The sequence below is a fragment of the Nyctereutes procyonoides genome, unplaced genomic scaffold (genome assembly GCF_905146905.1).
Source record: "Nyctereutes procyonoides isolate TBG_1078 unplaced genomic scaffold, NYPRO_anot_genome, whole genome shotgun sequence".
NCBI classification, from domain to species: domain Eukaryota; kingdom Metazoa; phylum Chordata; class Mammalia; order Carnivora; family Canidae; genus Nyctereutes; species Nyctereutes procyonoides.
Window position 1 is genome coordinate 38,748,697 of NW_026575131.1, and position 18,325 is coordinate 38,767,021.

General features: G+C 36.8%; 1 protein-coding gene and 1 pseudogene across 2 annotated transcripts in view; one reads left to right on the forward strand and one right to left on the reverse strand.

Moving 5' to 3' along the window:
* The window catches only part of DOCK3 (dedicator of cytokinesis 3), a 505,777-nt gene that overhangs the window by 409,728 nt on the left and 77,724 nt on the right, over positions 1 to 18,325 (reverse strand). For both annotated transcript variants that reach the window (XM_055343227.1, XM_055343226.1), the window contains exon 2: positions 17,475 to 17,558. In XM_055343227.1, the coding sequence (XP_055199202.1) occupies positions 17,475 to 17,558 (84 nt within the window). The remainder of the gene's footprint in view (positions 1 to 17,474; positions 17,559 to 18,325) is intronic.
* LOC129521602 (cofilin-1-like) lies at positions 7,061 to 7,548 on the forward strand (annotated as a pseudogene).

Sequence of the window (18,325 nt, forward strand, 5' to 3'; positions counted from 1 at the left end):
TCCAGACTTCAACCTCTATTACAAAGCTGTGATCATCAAGACAGCATGTACTGGCAAAAAAAAAACAGACACACAGATAAGTGAAACAAAATGGAGAACCCAGATATGGACCTTCAACTCTATGGTCAACTAATCTTTGACAAAGCAAGAAAGAACATCCAATGGAAAACAGAGTTTCTTCAACAAATGGTGTTGGGAAAACTAGACAGCCACATGCAGATGAATGACACTGGACCATTTTCTTATACACAAAAATTCAAAACAGAGGAAAGACCTAAATGTAAGACAGGAATCCATCAAAATCCTAGAGGAGAACACAGGCAGCAACCCCTTTGACCTTGGCCATAGCCACTTCTTTTAGACACATTTCTAAAGGCAAGGGAAACAAAAACAAAAATGTACTACTGGGAAAATACATGTAGTATATTCCCCTATTCAATTCAAAGTTTGGCTGATTTTGATAAAATTCTAGGTTATTAATCATTTTCCATCAACATTTTGAAGACATCACTAGACATCACTCCACTGTCTCCCACAGTTAAAGTCCAGTCCTTTGTATACACCATGCTCTTTTCTATCTCTGAGTGCTAGCTGAATCTTCTTGGTCTCAATACTCTGAAATTTCACAATGATATGGCTCTATTTTCATCCATTTGTGTTAGGTATTTGCTGGGTCCTTTCAATATGAAAAGCCATGTCCTCCCATTCTGGAAAATTTTCCTGAATTATTTCATAGCCAATTTCTTTCCCTCAGTTTCTTTTCTCTATGTTTCTGAATCTCCACCAACTGATGTCTTCTTAAAGCCGACTTTGCATTGTCTTATCTTCTCTAATCTTCTATGACTTGTATTTTTTTTATTTTCCAACCCTTCTACTGAGATTTTCCATTCCTGCTATCATGTTTTTTAATTTCCAAGAACTCCTCTCTGTTGTTTAATGTTCCTTTTTAATAGTATCCTGTTGTAGTTTCATGAATGCAATGTCTTCTTTTATCTCTGAGGACATCATTCACAAGGCTTGTTTTCTAAGTTTTCTCTACCCTATGTAGTCTCCTTCCCATGAGTTTCTTTTTCTTTTCTTTCTTCTTTTTTTTTGGAGGAAAGAAGAGCCATTGTTCATATTAAAGGCATCCTCAAATACCTGGTATCATTGGTTGTCTGCTCATATTTAAAAGAAAGGAAATCAAAAGTATATTAGAAGCTCTAAATGCATGGGTGAATGAATCTTGCTGACCTTATGATTCACTGTTTAGAGAACTCACTACCATTTGTTGTGAAAACCCTGATATCAGAGTATCAACTGGGGTCTAGTCAGGAGACAAAAACCAATCTTTCAAACAAGAAAAATTTATTATTAAAAAACCATTAAAAAATAAAAATAAATAAAAATAAATAATAAAAACCATTAATAGGTAAAAGATGGTAAATGACTAAAATATAAACGAGAATTCTAACATATAAACAAGGTAGCAACTATGAAAATATATTGCCATCTTTACAGCTAAGAGAAAAGTAAACAAGAAAAACAGCTTAGTAACTTACAGAACAGGTCTCAAAAAGCGAAGATACTGATCTTTGATGAAATGGTGGGCCACTGCAGAAACATGCTATTCTGCTACAGTGGTAATTGCTGGAGGCCACTCACCAAAACCAAGACTGCTACTTGCCATGAAGAATAGTGTAGAGACCAACTGCCTGAAGAGCAGTTAACTACAGGGATAAAATAAAAACAGGAAGAACCAAGTCCGTTCATCACCCAAGAAAGTAGTCTCCCTACAGTACCTCTTTATTGGCAGAACCTAACAAATATTCAGCTGGCAAAGAAGAAATGTGGTTTGCAGAGTCTCCAGCTTTAGCATCATAAAAAAGGGCTAAGAGGGCAGGTTCAGAATTCAGACAATAAGTCAATAACTGGCACAATCAATATTTCTAAGTCCCTCATCTTGCCCTATTCAGACTGTCCCCAAAGAGTCTTCTAATCTTTTGTTTTGGAAGGTAAAGGTCTGAGGTAAAGACTCCATCCAAAAATTGTCAGAACTCATATAGGAATTCAGCAATGTGGCAGGATACAAAATAAATGCACAGAAGTCAGTTGCATTTCTATATACTAACAATGAGATTGAAGAAAAAGAAATTAAGGAATTAATCCCATTTATAATTGCACCAAAAACCATACTATACCTAGAATAAACCAAAGAGGTACCTTTACCTCTGTACTCTAAAATACTCTTCCAGTATTTCCAGAGCCAGGTGGGAGAAGAAGGCTAGAAGTTTCTGTATTCAGTATGCACATTGTCACAATCCCCAGTTTTCAATACAAAGCCTATCTCCTATGGAACTGTGAAGTCTCCCAACCAACATATGCTCTATTTATCCTCTAACAAAAATAAACCTCAAAACTTCTACCAGGATGGGGCACCTGGGTGGCTCACTTAATTAAGTGACTGACTTTGGTTTCAGCTCAGGTCATAATCTCAGGGTCATGAGATCGAGCCCTGTGTTGGGCTTTGTACTTAATACTGAGTCTGCTTTGGCCTCTCTCTCTCAAATAAACAAACAAACAAACAAACTACCTTGTACCAGGATAAGAGAGGCGCTGCCACCAAATGAAATGAAAGGGAGAAGAACTATATAATTTCATCCTCATTTCCAAAATTCCTGTCTTTCAATTCCTGTCTTTTAAGGATCTGCAGTATAAAGAAGTTTGGTTCCCAGCTTTTTACTACTACATGCCTGGGATGCAGTTACCTTCGGTGGGTAAAGCCATAGTTTCCACTCTTCCAATGCCTTGCCAACTTTGCTTATTCTTGTGGGTGCACTGCAATTTTAAACCTCTATACTTTCATTCTGTAGTATTACGCCAATAAATTAGGCAATCTAGAAGAAATGGACGCATTCCTGGAAAGCCACAAACTACCAAAACTGGAACAGGAAGAAATAGAAAACCTGAACAGGCTAATAACCGGGGAGGAAATTGAAGAAGTCATCAAAAACCTCCCAAGACACAAGAGTCCAGGGCCAGATGGCTTCCCAGGGGAATTCTATCAAACGTTTAAAGAAGAAATCATACCTATTCTACTAAACCTGTTTGGAAAGATAGAAAGAGATGGAGTACTTCCAAATTCATTCTATGAGGCCAGCATCACCTTAATTCTAAAACCAGACAAAGACCCCACCAAAAAGGAGAATTACAGACCAATATCCCTGATGAACATGGATGCAAAAATTCTCAACAAGATACTAGCCAATAGGATCCAACAACACATTAAGAAAATTATTCACCATGACCAAGTAGGATTTTTCCCCAGGACACAAGGCTGGTTCAACACTCGTAAAACAATCAATGTGATTCATCATATCGGCAAGAGAAAAACCAAGAACCATATGATCCTCTCATTAGATGCAGAGAAAGCATTTGACAAAATACAGCATCCATTCCTGATCAAAACTCTTCAGAGTGTAGGGATAGAGGGAACTTTCCTCGACATCTTAAAAGCCATCTACGAAAAGCCCACAGCAAATATCATTCTCAATGGGGAAGCACTGGGAGCCTTTCCCCTAAGATCAGGAACAAGACAGGGATGTCCACTCTCACCACTGCTATTCAACATAGTATCGGAAGTCCTAGCCTCAGCAATCAGACAACAAAAAGACATTAAAGGCATTCAAATTGGCAAAGAAGAAGTCAAACTCTCCCTCTTCGCCGATGACATGATACTCTACATGGAAAACCCAAAGCCTCCACCCCAAGATTGCTGGAACTCATACAGCAATTTGGTAGCGTGGCAGGATACAAAATCAATGCCCAGAAATCAATGGCATTCCTATACACTAACAATGAGACTGAAGAAAGAGAAATTAAGGAGTCAATCCCATTTACAATTGCACCCAAAAGCATAAGATACCTAGGAATAAACCTAACCAAAGAGGTAAAGGATCTATACCCTAAAAACTATAGAACACTTCTGAAAGAAATTGAGGAAGACACAAAGAGATGGAAAAATATTCCATGCTCATGGATTGGCAGAATTAATATTGTGAAAATGTCAATGTTACCCAGGGCAATTTACACATTTAATGCAATCCCTATCAAAATACCATGGACTAAAAAAAAAAAAAAATACCATGGACTTTCTTCAGAGAGTTAGAACAAATTACTTTAAGATTTGTGTGGAATCAGAAAAGACCCCGAATAGCCAGGGGAATTTTAAAAAAGAAAACCATATCTGGGAGCATCACAATGCCAGATTTCAGGTTGTACTACAAAGCTGTGGTCATCAAGACAGTGTGGTACTGGCACAAAAACAGACACACAGATCAATGGAACAGAATAGAGAACCCAGAAGTGGACCCTGAACTTTATGGTCAACTAATATTCGATAAAGGAGGAAAGACTATCCACTGGAAGAAAGACAGTCTCTTCAATAAATGGTGCTGGGAACACTGGACATCCACATGCAGAAGAATGAAACTAGACCACTCCCTTTCACCATACACAAAGATAAACTCAAAATGGATGAAAGATCTAAATGTGAGACAAGATTCCATCAAAATCCTAGAGGAGAACACAGGCAACACCCTTTTTGAACTTCGCCACAGTAACTTCTTGCAGGATACATCCACGAAGGCAAGGGAAACAAAAGCAAAAATGAACTATTGGGACTTCATCAAGATAAGAAGCTTTTGCACAGCAAAGGATACAGTCAACAAAACTAAAAGACAACCTACAGAATGGGAGAAGATATTTGCAAATGACGTATCAGATAAAGGGCTAGTTTCCAAAATCTATAAAGAACTTATTAAACTCAACAGCAAAGAAACAAACAATCCAATCATGAAATGGGCAAAAGACATGAACAGAAATCTCACAGAGGAAGACATAGACATGGCCAACATGCACATGAGAAAATGCTCTGCATCACTTGCCATCAGGGAAATACAAATCAAAACCACAATGAGATACTACCTCACACCAGTCAGAATGGGGAAAATTAACAAGGCAGGAAACAAGAAATGTTGGAGAGGATGCGGAGAAAAGGGAACACTCTTACACTGTTGGTGGGAATGTGAACTGGTGCAGCCACTCTGGAAAACTGTGTGGAGGTTCCTCAAAGAGTTAAAAATAGACCTGCCCTATGACCCAGCAATTGCACTGTTAGGGATTTACCCCAAAGATTCAGATGCAATGAAACGCCGGGACACCTGCACCCCGATGTTTCTAGTAGCCATGTCCACAATAGCCAAACTGTGGAAGGAGCCTCGGTGTCCATCAAAAGATGAATGGATAAAGAAGATGTGGTTTATGTATACAATGGAATATTACTCAGCCATTAGAAACGACAAATACCCACCATTTGCTTCAACGTGGATGGAACCGGAGGGTATTATGCTGAGTGAAGTAAGTCAATCGGAGAAAGACAAACAGTGTATGTTCTCATTCATTTGGGGAATATGAATAATAGTGAAAGGGAATATAAGGGAAGGGAGAAGAAATGTGTGGGAAATATCAGAAGGGGAGACAGAACATGGAAGACTCCTATCTCTGGGAAGTGAACTAGGGGTGGTGGAAGGGGAGGAGGGCGGGGGGTGGGGGTGAATGGGTGACGGGCACTGAGGGGGACACTTGACGGGATGAGCACTGGGTGTTATTCTGTATGCTGGTAAATTGAACACCAATAAAAATTAATTTATTTAAAAAAAGAAAAGAAAAGAAAAATTGAGAGGAATACCATCCAGCGTATCTGAACATACCTGTGCTTTTCCTGCGAGAAGCCCAAACTTCACCTATCAGCCTAAAATGTCTATGGAAAAAATAGCTATTTTGAATATCTTACAGAGCAGAACCTAAGGCATCACAAAGTCATGCTGTTATAAATCATCCACAACAGAACTAGAAGTAGAACCCTGGTCTCCCAAGATCCATTCCATTTATCCTATTCACAAAACCAATGGTGTATCCTGATGAAGGTATACTAGGAAACAGCAGTGAATAGGTAGGAAATGAGAGTACAAAGAGAAGAGAGAACAGTTTAAGATGCCTGGGCTCATCAAAGGTCTCATGAGACTTAGATTATCAGCATCATTCTGATCCCCTGACAAATCTGATTTCAAGTATAAACACAAAACTACAAAAAAAATTTACAATCCTCCTCTGCATCACAAACCCAAGGGAGTCAAACACATATCTATTTAAACTTCAAATCCTGAGGCTTCTTTTTTATAACCCAAAATATATTAGTAACTTAACAAACTCTCATACAATACTCCACAAATGAAAACCTTCCTAACCTCTATTGTTCAAATGTCCAAAAACAGAAAGCCTCATAAACACACCTGTTAAGTGTTTATTTGTTTACTTATGAAAGTAACCTATTTGGAGAAACAGCAAGCCCTACACAACTCAATAGACTTTAGAAGTGAATCTCAAGAAATAGTTGTTTTTCCAAAACTAGAGTCTCAATGAATTCCAAATAGCTTACTCAGAGCAGACAAGCAGAATCCTTTCTGCCACATACTACCTATCTGCTCTTCACTCTCATAAGGTTCAGTTTCCTCAAATAAATATGGAGGCAGTAATGTTTCACAGGTCATATTAAGTATTAGCTGAAATAATGAATGTATAATATCTACCACTATTGCCCAGAACATGGTAGAGAGCAAATGATTATTACGAAACTCTTAATTACTTTTAAACATTAACTTAAGTTGCAAACATGATTAAAAATCTTCCAAAGGCATTTAAAAGTAATAGTTAAGAGTTCAGAGTTATATTATATAAATGTACACTAAGTACCATGATTTGAAATTCTGTGACAAATATATAAATCATACATAAATCATTTCTTAAAGTGAACAGAAATAGTCTTTATAGTCACAAGGAGACTTTATCAGAAAGATGCAAATTTTCTTATCCATAAAATTTCATTAAAACTTAAAGTTTTTATTTTTTTCAAGTTTTTATTTAAATTCTAGTTAACAGGTTCAGTTGGATCCTGGCGGCAGCTGCAGCGGCTCTCATCTCTTCTGACCCGTTTTGCTATCTCCCTTTTGCTTCCAGAAACATGGCCTCTGGCGTGGCGGTTTCTGATGCTGTCAGAAGTGTTCAATGACATGAAGGTGCGTAAATCTTCAACACCAGGTGAAGAAGCGCAAGAAGGCAGTTCTTTTCTGCCTGAGCGAGGACAAGAAGAATCCTCGAGGAGGGCAAGGAGATCCTGGTAGGTGATGTGGGCCAGACTGTAGATGACCCCTATACCACCTTGTCAAGATGCTACCAGACAAGGACTGCCACTATGCCCTCTATGATGCAACCTATGAGAGCAAGAAGGAGGACCTGGTGTTTATCTTCTGGGCACCTGAGTCTGCACCCCTTAAGAGCAAAATGATTTATGCCAGCTCCAAGGATGCCATCAAGAAAAAGCTGACCGGGATCAAGCATGAGTTACAAGCAAACTGCTACGAGGAGGTCAAGGACCGCTGCACCCTGGCAGAGAAACTGGGGGGGGGGGGGGGCAGTGCCATCATCTCTCTGGAGGGCAAGCCTTTGTGAGCCCCCTCTAGCCCCCTGCCTGGAGCATCTGGCAGCCCCAGACCTGCCCATGGGGGTTGCAGGCTACCCCCTTCCTGCCAGACCGGAGGGGCTGGGGGGATCCCAGCAGGGGGAGGGCAATCTCTTCACCCCAGTTGCCAAACAGCCCCCTCACCCTCTGGACCTTCCTCCTCCCTCTATCCCTGACGGTTCTGGCTTTCCCAAACCATTTTTGATCTTCTGATTCCTCTTGGGTTGAAGCAGACCAAGTTCCCCCCCAGACACCCCAGTTTGGGGGGGGCCTGTATTATTTTTTAACGACACCCCAGCTCCTCACCTGTTCCTCCCTTTTCCCATGCTGCCAACTTCTAACCGCAATAGTGACTCTGTGCTTGTCTGTTTAGTTCTATTTCTAAATGGAATGTTGTGGAGATGACCCTTCCTTGCGCCACCTGGTTCCCCTCCCCTTTTCCCCTGGTCTTGGCACTCATGGAAACAGGACCAGTAAGGGACCTTCAATTAAAAAAAAAAAAAAACCAACAACACACACAAAAAAAAATAAATAAATAAATAAATAAATAAATAAATAAATAAATAAATAAAATAAATTCTAGTTAACATATAATGTAATTTTGGTTTCAGAAGAATTTAGTGATTTAATGTTTACATATAATATCCAGAGCTCATCACAAGTGCCCTCTTTAATACCCATCACCATTTACCCCATTCCCCTGCCCACCTCCCCTCCAGCAACCCTCAGTTTGTTCTCTATAGTTAAGAATCTCTTATGATTTGCCTCCTTCTTTTTTTTCCTTCTTTCCCCTTTCTTTGTTTCGTTTCTTAAATTCCACATTTGAGTGAACCTTTCTCTGACTTATTTCTCTTAGCATTATATTCTCTAACTCCATCCACATCATTACAAATGGCAAGATTTCATTCTTTTTGATGGCTGAGTAATATTTGATTTTATACAGATATCACATCTTTATTCATCAGTTGATGGACATTTGGGCTCTTCTCATATTTTGGCTATTGTTGATAATGTTGTTATAAACATTGGGGTGCATGTGCCCCTTCAAATAAGTATATTTGTATCCTTTGGGTAAATACCTAGTAGTGCAATTGCTGGCTCATAGGTAGTTCTGTTTTTTGTTTTGTTTTGTTTTGTTTTGTTTTTAAAAGATAAACATTTTATTTCAATAGCTTCACCAAGAATATTTTTCCTCCTTTTTGTTGTCTTTTTTTTTTCAAAGATTGTATTTATTTACTCATGAGAGACATACAGAGAGAGGCAGAGACATAGGCAGACAGAGAAGCAGGGAACCTGATGTGGGACTCGATCCCAGGATCCCAGGATCATGACCTGAGCCGAAGGCAGATGCTCAACTGCTGAGCTCCCAGGTGTCCTGGTAGTTCTGTTTTTAACTTTTTGAGGAACCTCCATATTTTCCAAAGTGGCTACACCAGTTGGCATTCCCACCAACAATTTAAGAGGATTTACATTTCTCCACATCCTCACCAACATCTTTTATTTCCTGACTTGCTAATTTTAGCCATTCTGATGAGTGTGAGGTAGCATCTCAGTATAGTTTTGATTTGTATTTCCCTAATGATGAGTGATGCTGAACATCTTTTCATGTGTCTTTTAGTCTTCTGTATATCTTCTTTGGAAAAATGTCTATTCGTGTCCATTTCTTAACTGGATTATTTATTTTGGGGAGTGTTGAGTGTGTTATGTGGACAGCAACATGTAGAAGAATGAAACTGGACCACTTCTTACACCATACACAAAATAAATTCAAAATGGATGAAAGACTTAAATGTGAGACAAGAAGCCATCAAAATCCTAGATGAGAACACAGGCAGCAACCTCTCTGACCTAGGCTCTAGCAACTTCTTACTAGACACATCTCTAGAGGCAAGGGAAACAAAAGCAAAAATGAACTATTAGAACTTCATCATTCTGCACAGTGTAGGAAACAATCAACAAAACTATAAGGCAACCTACGGAATGGGCAAAGATATTTGCAAATGACATTATAGATAAAGGGTTAGTGTTTAAAAGCTTAAGTTTTTAAATGCCATTAGAAAGTGGAAGCAAATACTAATCCAAAAAAGTACAATAGAAACTAATAAAGATGGTACCCAAACTTGGAGTCTCTTTATTTATTACATAATTTTTCAACAATACCTTCTTTCATTTCTATATATATATATATATATATATATATATATATATATATATATATATATCAAAGTTTACACTGGTTTGCAGATGCTGATACTGACTCTTAGTCTGAATATTATAGAAAGGCAAGATAAGAAAAGGAAAACCAGGGGCAGCCCGGGTGGCTCAGCAGTTTAGCGCCGCCTTCAGTCCAGGCATGATCCTGGAGACCCGGGATGGAGTTCCACATTGGGCTCCCTGCACGGAGCCTGCTTCTCCCTCTGCCTATCTCTGTCTGTCTCTCTATCTCTCATGAATAAATAAAATCTTTAAAAAAAAAAAAAAGAAAAGGAAAACCAAATATTAAGCAAATGAAAAGTTGATACAAAATAGTCTTACTGGTTGGAATATGCATGAATCAAAAATTAGAAGAGGAAATCAGGAGATTTCTATATGACTTATATTGGCTCACCTTGCCTATTCACTGATAGATTCACCTTGAGCAACATGAATACTGAATTATTTCTTTTCTCCCTCTGCAAACAAAATAACTATTGTACATTTGGATTCATTCTAATCACAGAGAAACTAAAGAATTAATAAATATTTACATTACTTAGATCCCTTGGAATAAAAGATTACTTTTAAACTTTTTTTTACAAGTTGCTTTTTCACACCACTTTAAAAAAGAAACCTGTTATTAAATATATATTATATATATATAATCGTATCTATAATATAATTTAAGAAAAAATCAGATGTACACTCTCCAGCTTGGCAGTGGAAATTTTCTTACAGAAAAGCCAGCATCAACTTTAGGACTAAGGACAGCACAGGAATAGGCAGATAAGTCAAATCAGACTAAGACAATGAGAAAGGGGACAGAAGACAGAAATGTTCAAAGTAAAATGGAAGAAGGAATTGAGTGAGAAACCCATAGTAGGAATACCTACAAGACCCAAAGTCAAAGCACCCTATGGATCATGAATCTAGACAGTAAAACAAGGTATGAATAAGACGGCTTCGGAGAGCTATACGGGTAACAAATCAGCAAACAGACACAATGGGGATAAGTGACATGAGTCTTCCAGCACAAAGCATATGTCATAAGCAATAAATACTATCTCGGGAAGTATTCTCTAAGGAAGCCAGAGAATTTTACTACACACTGTCATTTATAAACATGAGCCCAGCAAGTGAATTTAAGTGGAATTCCTGGCTTGGAGGGAATGTAATGAAAACAGAGTACCTACTTGAATTGGCTCTTGAAACAATTAGAATTTGGTATTATTTATGACAGGGAAAATGATGTTAACTAACCAACCAAAATCAAGTCTGAGGCCGCCTGACTGCTCTCACAAAATAACTTCTAAATCAAAATTCTAAATTTAAATTCTAAGCCAAAACACAATGAGATATTACCTCACATCTGTTAGGATCACTATCATCAAAAATACAAGAGATAACAAATGCTGACAAGGATATAGAGAAAAGGAAACCCTGGTGCACTGTTAATGGTAATTTAATTTGTACAGCTACTACAGAAAACAGTATGGAAGTTCCTCAAAAACTTAAAACTAGATTCTTTTTTCCATTGTTCATTGTAGCATTATTCACAACAGCTAAGACAAAGAAACCTAAGTGTCTATCAGTGGATGAATGGATAAAGAAAAGGTGATGTATGTATGTATGTATGTATGTATGTATTTATTTATTTAAATTATATACTTGTTAAATATATATGTCAAATATTAATTCTAGAAACCAAATAGTAATACAAGATACAGTGATAATATACTATATATGTATCAGCCATGAATTAATCATAGTAATAAAAAAAATACTAATTTAACCAGATGATAAGTATACTGGAAGAAGGTAAGAAGCATGTTTGTATATGTTTGGAGGCCCAGCAGTGCTTATCTCAGCCACCTCCACAGACAAGCTATGGCTCTTAGGCTCTGGCATCTGAGGAACTGCACGTATGGACCAGCTCTGGCTCACTCATACCATTCCATAAGTTTTACTGCTACCCAGCAGGTTGTTGCTATTGGCCAGCTCTAACCCATGCCTTCCAGCAAGTTTCTTGACCACTGACAGGCTACATGTTCCTATGGCAGCCATGGCCTTTCCAAAAGGATCTGAATCTTTGCCTTGAGACAGGAGAGTGTTCTTTTAAATTAATTCCTTGCTTACTGACTTTTCCTCAGTAGTCACTGACTTTGGCACCTGTTACTTCTATAAATTTTTAATGTTTTTTTACCCCTTTTAGTAATTACTTTTTACCAGTTAACATTTGTATTAAATATTCCCTATTCAAATTATTACTGTAAATAGATCATAACTGATATAGCAAAATATTCCTGATATTTTTATTAATGTTGATAGTGAGCACTAAATGAAATTTGTAATCCACTAATGATTTGATGAGGATAGCTTTAAAAACACTTCTTTAAGGTATACACTTAGCCATTTAAATGCTAAATCATAGGATATGCACATCTAACATCACAAGATATCCCCATTATCCTCCATATAAGAATTCCCACTGAAAAATATCTGGGTCAACATCTGGATAGATCAGACTAATCTTATTCTCAAACTAGTATGCATGGACTTGTTCATCACTCTGATTGTAACTTGCTATTCTTTGTTGACAAGACTGAGCATTTCTATGGAGTCCATAGTCATATTTTTGTTCATTTTTCTATTCACTTGTTATTTATTAGCATTGGTTTACATGAGTTCTTTTATATTATCCTTGTCATTTATATCGCAAAAAAAAATTTTCCAGTTTGTAACTTGGTTTTTCATTAATCCATTTCATTGATGCATAATTTACATACAGTATCATGCACAGACTATGAATGTACCATTCTATAAGCTTTAACAAGTGTAATACACCCATAACCCAGATTTCATCAAGACACGGAACTCTTCAATCATCCTGAAAGTTCGTTCCTTCATGCCTCTTTCCAGTCAATACTCTCCTAGGCAACCACTATTCTATCATCACAGATTTATAGTATTGCTTGTTCTTGAATTTCATATAAGTTGAATCATAGAGAATGTAATTTTTCATATCTGGTTCATTTGTTCAATGTATTTTTTAGATATAACCATGTCTTTTTGTTTTTTTTTTAGATATAACCATGTTGTTGCATCTTTATACTTCTCATAAAATTTACCAAGTCCTTTTATTTTTTAAATTTTTTTACTGTTATGTAACATTCATAAGTGTGAAAATCATTAGTCTACAGCTAAGTAAACTTGCAAAGAATATACAACTGTATGTCCACCACTCAGATAAGTAAAATAATAGCAGCATCCCAAATGCCACTCCTGTCTCTTTCAGTCATTAACATGCACACACTCTTAAATTGAAAGTGATACAGAAAGGAAAATGGATTGCTACTACAAATAACAATATCACAGATACAACTGTAGTAAAAGAAGCCAGATATAAGGGTGGTTATTTCAATATTCCAACAAATATCACCAGGTATATTAGTTTTACCTGATTCAGTACTTTATGTGTACAGGACCATAATGGCATGAACACTTACATCTGACTTCAATCAAGAGTGTATCTGTGAAACTGTGGAAGGAGCCTCGGTGTCCATCGAAAGATGAATGGATAAAGAAGATGTGGTTTATGTATACAATGGAATATTACTCAGCCATTAGAAACGACAAATACCCACCATTTGCTTCAAAGTGGATGGAACTGGAGGGTATTATGCTGAGTGAAATAAGTCAATTGGAGAAGGACAAAAATTATATGGTCTCATTCATTTAGGGAATAAAAAAAATAGTGAAAGGGAGTAAAGGGGAAAGGAGAAAAAATAAGTGGGAAATATCAGAAAGGGAGACAGAGGGATCCCTGGGTGGCACAGCGGTGTGGCGCCTGCCTTTGGCCCGGGGCGCAATCCTGGAGACCCAGGATCGAATCCCACATCGTGCTCCTGGTGCATGGAGCCTGCTTCTCCCTCTGCCTGTGTCTCTGCCTCTCTCTCTCTCTGTGTGACTATCATAAATAAATAAATAATATTTAAAAAAAAAAAAAAGAAAGGGAGACAGAACATGAAAGACTCCTAACTCTGGGAAACGAACTAGGGGTGGTGGAAGGGGAGGTGGGCGGGGGGTCGGGGTGACTAGGTGGCGGGCACTGAGGTGGGCACTTGACGAGATGAGCACTGGGTGTTATTCTGTATGTTGACAAATTGAACACCAATAAAAAATAAATTTATTGAAAAAAAGAAGAGTGTATCTGTGAGACTCATCTGTAATGCTGTACGTAATAATACATTCACTTCCTTTTTGTGTCACATTCAATTGTATGAATATACCATCCTGCTGTTGAAGAACATATATTTTTTCCAGGTTGGTTTGCAACAATTATGAATAAAGCGATCACTAACATCTTATACATGTATTTTGCTGTTGGATTTATACCTATGAATAGAAATGTTAGATCATCAGGTATATGTACATTCAACTTTAGTTAATAATGCCAAATACTTTTCCAAACTGGTTACCCCATTTCCTCTCCCACCAGCAGTGTATGAAAGTAACAGCTGTTCTACACCTTACCAGCAGTTTAGTATTGCCAAAGTTTTGAATTTTAGTCATTCCAGTGGCTGTGTTGTGGTATCTCATTGTGGTTTTAATTTGTATTTCCCTGCTGAATGAAATTAAATACCTTTCCAAACTTTTTTTTTTAAGATTTTATTTATTTATTCATGAGAAACACAGAGAGAGAGGCAGAGACACAGGCAGAGGGAGAAGCAGGCTCTCCAAGGGAGCCGGATGAGGAACCCCCACCCCGACCCAGGATCACGGCCTGAGCCAAAGGCAGACATCAACCGCTGAGCCACCCAGGCGTCCCATCACCTTTCCAAATGTTTATGAGCCACTGGAATATGTTTTGTGAGGAGCCTAATCAAGCCTTCTGCTCATTTTTCTATTGGAATATCTTATTTTTGATTTGTAATAGTTCTTTAGATACTTTAAATACAAGTCCTTTGTCAAACATCTCTCTCACTGTGACTTGCCTTTTTTCTCTCCTTCATGATGTCTTTTGAAAAGCAAAATTGAAAAGGTCAAGAAGAATATTTTCCTATATCTCCTTCAAGGTACATTATGGTTTTACATTTCACATTTAGGTCTACCATCCATCTGAAATTGTGTTTGGGACAAATGCTATGAGGTAGAGATCACAACTCACTGCTTTCGATATTGACACTATAACACTTACTGAATGTGCTATCATTTTTTATTCCAGGTGGCTCCGTATCATCTCTTGCAAAGGATATCATTTCCCCAGTGCACTGCAACTTTCACTTTTTTCATGTATCACTGATGATGATACACATGATGGTAGGTTTCTGGCCCCTCTATTCTGTTTCATTTATTCTGTCTTTGCCCCAAAACCACAATGTCTTCATTTATAATAAGTCTTCATATCTGGTTGTATAAACCTTCCACTTTCTTGCCTTCTTCATGATTGTGTTGGCTATTTGTTACCTTTTGCATTTTCAAATGAATGATGGAATCGGCTGTTCAATATCCATAGAAAAAAAAGAAAAAACCTGATGGATTTCTGTTGGGATTGTATTAAACAAAGATCAATCTGGGAAGAACTGACATCTTTATGACAGTAAGTCTTTCAATCTAAATATGTATATGTTTCCACTTATTTAGATTTTCCTTAATTTCTATCAACAATGTTTTGTAGCTTTTAATGTAGATGTCTTGCATTTTTTATTAGATTTACTTCTAGGCATTTGATGTTTGTGATGCTATATAAATAACATTATTTCTTTAATTCATTTTCTAGTACTTAGTTGCAAATAGATATAAAATAATGTATATTTAATATATTGATATTGTACCCATCATATTTTTAAGTTCCCATATTTATTCCCAGAGTTTTTTTAACAGAAACTATTGGATGTTCATATACACAATCATGTACAAATGATAGTTTCAATCTTATCTCTCCATTCTTTACGTATCTTATTTTTCTTACCACACTAGCTGGTATTGCCAGTATAATGTTCAACATATACAATGATACTAAGTCTCCTTGTCTCATTTTTAGATCTCAATGAAAAATCTTTCAATATTTTATAAATGAATAATGGTATTTGCTATAGGCTTTTTATTAGACATCCTTTACCAGATTAAGAAAATTCCCTTCTATTATTTTGCCTAGAGATTTTATCATGAAAGGGTACTGATTTATATTTGTTTTAAGAAAATGTTAAATGACTGCTGCACAAGAGCTCCCTTTCCAGAAAAGTGCACTCCCAAACTTACATATTCCTGGGTCATGGTAGGTTATACTTACTTCCATATCCACCTAAACAGTAGGCAACTGGATCAGAGCTCCATTTACATGGCATTGTCTCCCCTATCCCCATGCTCATATAGCAACATTTCCATTTTGTTATATAATTTTTTATACATTTATTTTTTATTGGTGTTCAATTTGCCAACATATAGAATAACACTCAGAGTTCATCCCGTCAAGTGCCCACCTCAGTGCCCGTCACCCAGTCACCCCCACCCCCCTCCTACCTCCCCTTCCACCACCCCTAGTTCATTTCCCAGAGTTAGGAGTCTTTCATGTTCTGTCTCCCTTTCTGATACTTCCCACTCATTTTTTTCTCCTTTCCCCTTTATTCCCTTTCACTATTTTTTATATTCCCCAAATGAATGAGACCATATAATTTTTGTCCTTCTCTGATTGACTTATTTCACTCAGCATAATACCCTCCAGTTCCATCCACGTTGAAGCAAATGGTGGGTATTTGTCGTTTCTAATGGCTGAGTAATATTCCATTGTATACATAAACCACATCTTCTTTATCCATTCATCTTTGGCCACAGTAACTTCTTACAAGATACATCCATTCTGTTATATAATTTGAGATGGCTTCTAGTCCTGCTGAACTGCCAGCCTAGGCTGCCCAGATACCCATGGTATCCATTTTGGTTTTGTCAATACTCTGATTTTATGTGATTTCTCCCTAACTTAATTTTTCCTATGTATCTTGTTGATCTGAGTGCATGATTTTTTTTAAAGATGTATTTCTTTTAGAGATGGAGAGAGAGTGAAGGGGAGGGGCAAAGAGTGAGGAAGAAAGAATCTTAAGTAGATTCTGTGCTGAGCCCAGAGCCCAACACAGGGATCAATCCCACAACACTGAGATCACAACCTGAGCTGAATCCAATAGTCAGATGCTTAACCAACTGCACCACCCAGGTGCCCCTGAGTGCATGATTTTGAAAAATGTTACATTTTTCAATAATACATAAATGTTATGGCAGAAATAACTATATACATCACAGAAGAGGCTAATAGTCAAGCCAAACTTCATTTGAGCATATTTACTGCCTTGTTTTAATTATAACTGATCACATCCAGTCAGTCAAACAGAAACACACAAATGAACTAATTACAATTCAATTCTATTCAAATGCAGCTAAGCATGGGTGGAAGATTATTTGATTATAAAATTAATCATTTAACATAGTATGTAAAAATTATGTTCTGAGGGCCAACATTGAGTTATTTAATTGTTGCTATTAGATTAGAACCAAAATAGACTACATTTATGATAAACATAGATTAGGAAGGATTTTATAACAATATATCATAATGTGGTCAATTATGCTTTCAAAATGATTGCTTATAATCTAAGACTACACAATAAATGTATATAATACTACCCAAAATTATCACTAATTGTGTACTATATAGGTCCATACTTACCTTCACATTTTTCAAGAATCTGAACTGTTTCTCCTATTTCTAAGACCAACCCTTGAGGGACAGATCCTCGAAAGCTGCATATCACTAGGAAAACAAAGGTAAACACACCAATTAGCATTTTTTAATACTGAGACAAGGTCAGTGTCACAGAAAATAATCACTAAATTTTCTTAAATACATACTTTCCTTCTTCACTAATTCATCTTTCAAATACATAAGCTCCCTTCAATTCAATCTATATTTTGAATAGTAATATAAAGTAGCTCAGTATATTGAAGGACATTTTAGCAAAATTACCCCATACCACACATGTGTATAAAAATGCTTCTGTAAGCAGAGTCTTTCTTTCCCTCAGCATAACTTGTGTTCACCTGTCCTTTTGGGGCAAATATGTTTCAATTATCTAAAAAGAAATTAACACTGGAGGCTTCTTATCTAATATAAACAGTTTTATATTATATTTGATTATGATTATAAAGATGATTATACTTTGAGAAACAAAGTCCCCATAATAAAAATATAAACAAAAATTAATGAAATAAACAGCAAATGTACAAGGGAAAATCTATAGTATCAATCAAAATTCCGTATTTATTGCAGCACTATTTACAATAGCCAAGGTATAGAAGCAACTCAACTGTCAATTCATAGATGAGTAAATATGTAGTGTATATGTATATACATGCATGTATATATGTAGTATGTCTGTATATATACATACACACAATGGAATATTACTCAACCATAAAAAAGAATGAAATCTTGCCATTTGTAACAACATGGATGGATCCAAAGGGTATAATGCTAAATGAGATAAGTCAGTCAAGAAAGATAATGCCATATAATTTTAA